General features: G+C 33.1%; 1 protein-coding gene across 1 annotated transcript; it reads left to right on the top strand.

Annotated features, from left to right (window-relative positions):
- Positions 1-2,684: 2,684 nt before the first annotated feature.
- LOC111495328 (probable aldehyde dehydrogenase) lies at positions 2,685-6,660 on the top strand. Its single transcript, XM_023145306.1, has 15 exons — positions 2,685-3,013; positions 3,452-3,531; positions 3,622-3,725; positions 3,877-3,944; positions 4,017-4,074; positions 4,145-4,258; positions 4,577-4,660; positions 4,740-4,844; positions 4,920-5,165; positions 5,243-5,332; positions 5,425-5,514; positions 5,607-5,816; positions 5,925-6,035; positions 6,132-6,211; positions 6,287-6,660. Exons 1-15 carry the CDS (start codon positions 2,928-2,930, stop codon positions 6,423-6,425), a joined length of 1,665 nt encoding a protein of 554 aa, XP_023001074.1. The 5' UTR covers positions 2,685-2,927; the 3' UTR covers positions 6,426-6,660.
- The last annotated feature ends 484 nt before the right edge of the window (positions 6,661-7,144 follow it).

The following is a 7,144-nucleotide window of genomic DNA, read 5'->3' as shown; positions in this document are numbered from 1 at the left end:
AATGGTTCGAGTTGTCAACTTTTAAAAAAAAAAAAAAAAAAAAAAAAACCCAAATGAAAAGCATATAAATAAATAAATAGCCGAAATTTATGGAAGTCCGTTATATTTTTATAAATTGTATGTTTACCATAAGGTCGTTAATTTAATTTTTTTTAAAGATGGATGAGATAGAGGGATAGAAGTGAGATTTCACACGGCATCCTACTCATGTCAATGTAATAGTATATAGTTTAATATGAATGATGTTAATGCAAACATCATATATTTAATCTCTTAGTTTACCAAATTGCTTAGTTTAATTAAAAAAATGATCTATATAAATTCATTAAAATAATAACTGGTCAATATCCTTCATTATTTTATTGCCAATCAGTCATGCAAACTACGAACTTTATATTATATCATATAAATTATTTTAATATTAATGAATCAATCAACTATGTTTCAAAGTCGTTGCATTTACATAATTATGAAAAATTAAAGTTGAAATCGTACACTTTCATAATCTTAATTAAATACGGTTCTTCATCAAAGATTTTCTTAATCGCTGTTTAAATTAATAATTAATTAATAGCTAGTTGTCATTACATTAGATTTTCTTTGATTTATTTTAAATAATGGAAATGGATGACTTGGTTTTAATTTATTTAATTTTATTTTATAACATATGGCAGTGATAATTAAATTAGTAAATATCTTTTGGGCTGCTTTTGTCTATTTATTCTTTTATTAATTAATCTACTTTTGTCTATTTATACGCAACATAAATGGGTTAATAAATTTTTAAAATATATATTTAATTCTTATACCTTTATAATACCTTAAGTCTACTGCTAATAAATATTGTCCACTTTAACCCTTTATGTATTGTCGTCAGTCTCACGATTTTAAAACGTGTGTAATAAAATGTTTTATTCTATTATCCAACCTGATTATTTTAAACTAAAATTACGAGTAAAAAATGAGTATAGTTCAACTAAGAAATAAGAGATTAATAAATTAATGACAAATGAGACGGGTATGGCAATGCAAATAAAATAATAACAATTTAAGAAAAAAAATTCAAACTTCATCAACTTGGTATTTATTAGACGCCCATTGGTCGTTGTTTGTCACAATGCTGACCTGACCCCTTGGAGGGGGTTTAAGCCACTTGAATCATTGACAAAACACAAACACTTGTATTTTAATACCGAAATAGTTGGAAAAGAAAATTAAAATAAAACTCCAATAAAATTAATTTTCTTATAAGTACTGCTGGAACCCTACCCCTTGAGAATGGGTCTTGGAATCTATTTAGATAATTAGCAATTTGTTTTTTTTTTTTTTAATTGCGTGAAAATAATAATTAAACAGGCGTGTGTCACGCACATTTCGTAAACGAGAAAGTAAATACAAATCATTAAAACGGGTTTGTTTCGATCAACTCGAGGAATAGTTCAAGTTTGTCGACTTTTTTGATAATTTATATTATTAATCGCATTTTTAACTAAAGCTCTTAAAATTATTACCATAAAACATTTTTAGAATTTAGGATGAGGTTAAGAAAGAGCTTTATAGATAAAAAATATATATATATATATTTTAAAAAGAAAAAAGAAAAAAGAAAAGTCATAAACGCAGCCAAGTTGTTAAATTTTATAATCTTATTTTTTAAGCATCGTGAAAAGAAAATAAAAAAAAAAATGTGTTTTTAAATTTTTTTAAATATATAATATTTTTGTTATTAACCATTTATAGTAATTAAATATTAATTTTTGGTAATAAATAAATAGAAAACATGTCCGTTTTATCCTTTTATTTTGACATGTAGATAAATAAATTATATGGTTTTTTATTGGCATTTCATTCTCTCTTAGATTATTTTTATTTTTATTTTTCTTTGAAACTATTTCATCACGGCCCAGCCCATTAAAATGTCATCTAACATCTAGCCCATTCACTATTGGCCCAAAATCGTGGAGGTCCAATAAAAAAGACTTTAACAATTTAATATTCTTTTAGTATTTATTATTTAATATGTTCAAAGGAGAGGTGATGGGGAATCAAATTCTTTTCGTATCTCTTGGGTTATTTTTTGTTTATTATTATTTTTTTCTTAAATACTAAATTAAAAATGACAATTTTGAATATGTCATAAAGGTACGATGGCACACGCTCGATAAAATACAAGTAAAAATATTGACTAAAGGTTTATATTGATAATTTTTAGTATCCATAAAATAGAAAATATGTATTTAAATCACTGCCGAAGATGTATATATATATATATATATATATATTCAATTTATTATATATAACTTTATCTGATATAACGATCTACTATATATATAATTATCCGACATATATCAATTTACCATGTATAACCTCTATAAATAATCATTTCCTTTATATGTTACTTGTAATTATTAATTTTTTTTTTAAAAAAAAAAATAAATATATATATATATATATATAATAGATCATTAAGCTATGCTTTTTAAGGAAACTTGTAATTTAGTTAAATTTATAATAAATAATAAAAAAAAATCCACGTGTTAAATCGGATGAGTATGTGATTTGCTTGCATGTCTAAAAATAGGATTTAAGATAATTTCAAACAGTCAGACACGAATTTGTAGGAAGAGAAGAATAGGGATTGGATCAATGTTCTTAATCAAATCCCTTTTAGAACAAAATTAGAAAAATAAAAATAAAAAGAAATCAGAAATTTGTTGTTTAATTCCCATTGAAGAGCTGAAAAGGAATTGTAGCTAAGCTCTTAAATTAGTGAATCATCGAGTGGGTTGCCTTCCATCTCTCTCTCTCTCTCTCTCTCTCTCTCTCTCACAGTGACTTAACGTAAACAACCTTCTTTCTTGTGGGCTTCGTCCCGTCCGTTCCTAATTCCGTTTTTGCGTCGTATCTACCTGTCTCCCACGTGGGTTATGGCGCCGGTTCTATCTCGGTTACTGTTCCGGCGGATTGTTCAGGCACCATTTCTTCGCACCTCCACCGGCTTTAGCTTTTGCAGGTAAGATTCATCTCTAGTTTTCGATGCAGAAATGTGCAATTTGTAAAACCCACATCTGTTTTCTCGAAAACTCGACTGCTGATGGTGGTGGGATCTGGTTGTTATAGATTCCCATATGCATTTTTTTGTTGAAAATTAATAAAGGGGTTGTTTGGACTGTATTGGATTGGGAAACTTTAGCTCCAGAATTTGATTTAGATATTGAAATTACTGTGAGTTCCATTCAATTTGGTTGCACCTTTCTTATGTTCATCCTTGAACTGATGAATCGTTTTGATCCCAATCCGAATCAAATCTGTCAAAAAGGAAAATGTAAAAGGGTGTTATCCGGAAGTGTTTCCTGAATCCCCTATTCTGTTCTTATGATCATTTCATCTTTTTTGGGATCCTATGTTCTTTTGATGTTGTAATGCAACTCTTTTCTTCTTCTGAAAGCAGAAATGTTCATTCTATCCCTTTCTCTTCGGTGGAAGTGGAGCAAATATCAGGTTCTAAGCCAGGAGAAGTTCATAACTTGGGTGAGTAAAGATCTTTGATCCTCAGTTCTTCTTAAACTTCTTCATTACTGAAGAACAGGAATGTTGACACAACATGTGCTTATATTTTAGTGCAGGGTAAATGGATTGGATCTTCCGGTTGGAACACCATTGTAGATCCTTTAAATGGAGAACCATTTATTAAAGTTGCTGAAGTTGATGAAACAGAAATTCAGGTACATTTTGGTTGGTTCAGTCAGCTAACTTGATGCACATCTTGGTTGGTTCTTATGCTTAAAACAACTCATCCTTCATGTCCTGCCCACTAACGAACACTCATTTCTTAAAAGATCTGCTTAGTTTTAACTTGATGGATTGCTATTGCAGCCATTTGTGAAGAGCCTGACCAAATGCCCCAAGCATGGCTTACATAATCCTTTGAAATCACCCGAGAGGTGAGGTTCTGATAGATCATTTTGTAGATCATTTGCTTTCGTTTGTTTTTCATTGTTCCTTCGAATTTGCAGATATCTTTTGTATGGAGATGTATCGTCCAAGGCCGCTGACATGCTTTCGACACCAGAGGTGATTGTTTCTCTCTTCCTTTGTCACTGTTTTCTTATTTACAGTAGCTTAAACAAAACATGATTTGCAGGTGACTGACTTCTTTGCAAGGTTAATTCAAAGAGTTTCTCCAAAAAGTTATCAGCAAGCTTGGGCTGAAGTCAATGTTACTGTTAAATTTTTAAGGAACTTCTCTGGTGATCAGGTAAGGTCTAATCATTGGCCAATGAGTTTTCTTTGTTTTTCTTTTCTGTAATACTGCTTCTTAGGTGCTTCAACAACTCTTTTAAGGTTGGCCCCTAATGGGATGACCATGTTTGCTTAGACCTATTTAGAGGTCAGGTGTTTGAATCCTGAGATTTATAGAAGAAATCCTTCTAAAAATATAAGACTCTTCTAAGACTCTATGGACCGAGTGACTCTATGCCACTTTCAAATGGAGTTTTGTCACATAGAACGTTTCGTAACGAGTCATTCTTGTGAAGAGTTTGTTTATAGTTGTTATCGATTCATTTATATACAGGTTCGCTTCCTAGCAAGGTCCTTTGCAGTACCTGGAGATCATCTTGGACAACAAAGTCATGGTTACCGTTGGCCTTATGGTCCTGTAAGACATATTCAGTTTAGATATCTCCTAAAAGAAAACCTGTTTTGAATCCAGCTTAATAGTTTGTAATCATTTGCAGGTAGCAATTATCACTCCTTTCAACTTCCCCTTGGAAATTCCTTTACTTCAGGTGATGGGTGCACTCTACATGGGCAACAAACCTGTTCTAAAAGTTGATAGCAAGGTAAGAATACAGTAACATAGTTATGGAGCAAGTGAGGAATGAATGCTCATAGTTGATATCTTAAATGTTTTGTAGGTTATCATAGTTATGGAGCAAATGATTCGATTGCTACACCATTGTGGTCTTCCTCTTGAAGATTTAGATTTCATAAATTGTGATGGAAAGACGATGAACAAGTTATTGATCGAGGGAAATCCATCCATGACTCTTTTCACTGGTAGCTCAAGAGTGGCAGAAAAGTTGGCTGTTGACTTGAAGGGTCGCATTAAACTGGAAGATGCAGGTTTTGATTGGAAAGTCTTAGGACCAGATGTTCGAGAGGTTATTAGCTCTGTTGCGTGCCATATCGTTGAAGATGTGAGCTTTGTTTCTTAGTTCTTATGGTTACTGAATTGCAGGAAGACTATGTTGCATGGGTTTGTGATCAAGATGCATATGCTTGCAGCGGCCAGAAGTGCTCGGCACAGTCCATAATGTTCATGCATGAGGTTTGATCTTTTATTGTCAGTGTTATCTTCTTGGGATTGATAACTCTTGTTCTTGTCTTTTCTGATGATATCATTTTGTCGCCATTGCATAGAACTGGTCGAAAACTTCACTCATTTCGAAGATAAAGGATCTGGCAGAGAGAAGAAATTTGACTGATTTAACGATTGGCCCTGTTCTAACGGTATGGCTACTACTCTCATTGTTTCAATGCGTACATACTGTGATCATTCATGATCCCCCACAATACTAAAATATAAATCTTGGGTGTTGCAGTTAACAAATGAAATGATGCTAGATCACATGAACAAATTGCTCACGATACCAGGAGCAAAGTTACTGTTTGGAGGTGAACCTCTCAAAAACCATTCCATTCCAGCCATTTATGGTGCTATGAAACCCACTGCAGTGTATCTTCCACTCGAAGAAATGATGAAAGATGAGAATTATGAGCTTGTTACTAAGGAAATTTTTGGACCATTTCAGGTAAATATGAAGAAAAAAGGGAAATTTTTGAGGCTGACTTTGTTTGTGTTCTTGTCTCTTAGAATGATTAAGCACTTCTTAATATCAGTTTGTTGCTGGTGTTTGTAGATTATTACTGAATATAAGAGCGATCAACTGTCAGTTGTGTTGGATTCTCTTGAGCGGATGCATGCTCATCTAACAGCAGCGGTTGTTTCAAATGACCCTCTTTTTCTACAGGTGAGTTTGATGATTCTCTTCTTTAACATTCCTATTAAGAAAGTGCTTCCCAAACCAACATTGCTTGATAGATTATAGTAACTTTGGACATTGCAGGAAGTTATTGGGAATACTGTAAACGGGACGACGTATGCGGGTTTACGAGCTAGAACAACAGGAGCTCCGCAGAACCATTGGTAAAGTCTAATAAGCTCGTTTCTCCTTCTCAACATGAAGTCGAGTATGGTGGCTAAGAATATTGTTTGGTATAGGTTTGGACCAGCAGGTGACCCTAGGGGTGCTGGTATTGGAACTCCAGAAGCCATCAAACTCGTATGGTCTTGCCATAGAGAGATCATATATGATATTGGCCCCTTGCCCTTGAATTGGACAACTCCACCATCTTCTTAAAATGTTATCAGAGTCAGATGTTCTTTACCTGATCGCTTAGGCTAGCCTAACAACCATAATCTATGACCATTTTCTAGTTGCAGACAAATAAAAGGTTCATGATTATGGTGTTAAATTTAGCTGAACATCGACCATTGTACTTCAAATTTCTCCTGGTGGTATTTGCACCATCTAAGGATCTGTTCCACAAGAAAAAGGCCATGATTATACAATATAAGCAGGTTGTCTTCTTTAATATGCTCATCCATGTTGATATTAGCAGAAAATTGACTTATTATTGTACTAACAAGGAAATAGACTTGTGTAATAGTTCAAGCTCAGTGTTAGTTCTTTATGTATCGTGATTAGCCTAGTGGTTTTAAAATGCATCTACTAGGGAGCACTCTTGTAAGGAATGTTTCCTTCCTCTCTTCAACCAATGTGGGATCTCAGAATCCATCCTCCCTTAGGAGTCTAGCGTCTTGGCTCGCTTTGATACCATTTGTCGGTCCGGTATGTATCACCGTACACCCTTGAAGACCTCATAGGGCAAAGTTCTTAACTTCTTCAGCTCTTTTCAGCCATACCTCATCAAAATCTGCAATAGTGGCCTTCAGGGTTGGAAATATCATAACAAAAGCAAATATCACAAGAAAATTGATTGTCCTCCACATTGTTCTTTTTGGAGCCAAGAAAGAACAGAATTTTGTTTATAGAAAAGCAAAGGAATAAAATAAAGC

The sequence above is a fragment of the Cucurbita maxima genome, unplaced genomic scaffold, assembly GCF_002738345.1.
Source record: "Cucurbita maxima cultivar Rimu unplaced genomic scaffold, Cmax_1.0 Cma_Scf00021, whole genome shotgun sequence".
NCBI classification, from domain to species: domain Eukaryota; kingdom Viridiplantae; phylum Streptophyta; class Magnoliopsida; order Cucurbitales; family Cucurbitaceae; genus Cucurbita; species Cucurbita maxima.
Note: the sequence above shows the minus strand (reverse complement) of the source record. Positions and strands in the feature narration are given on the sequence as shown.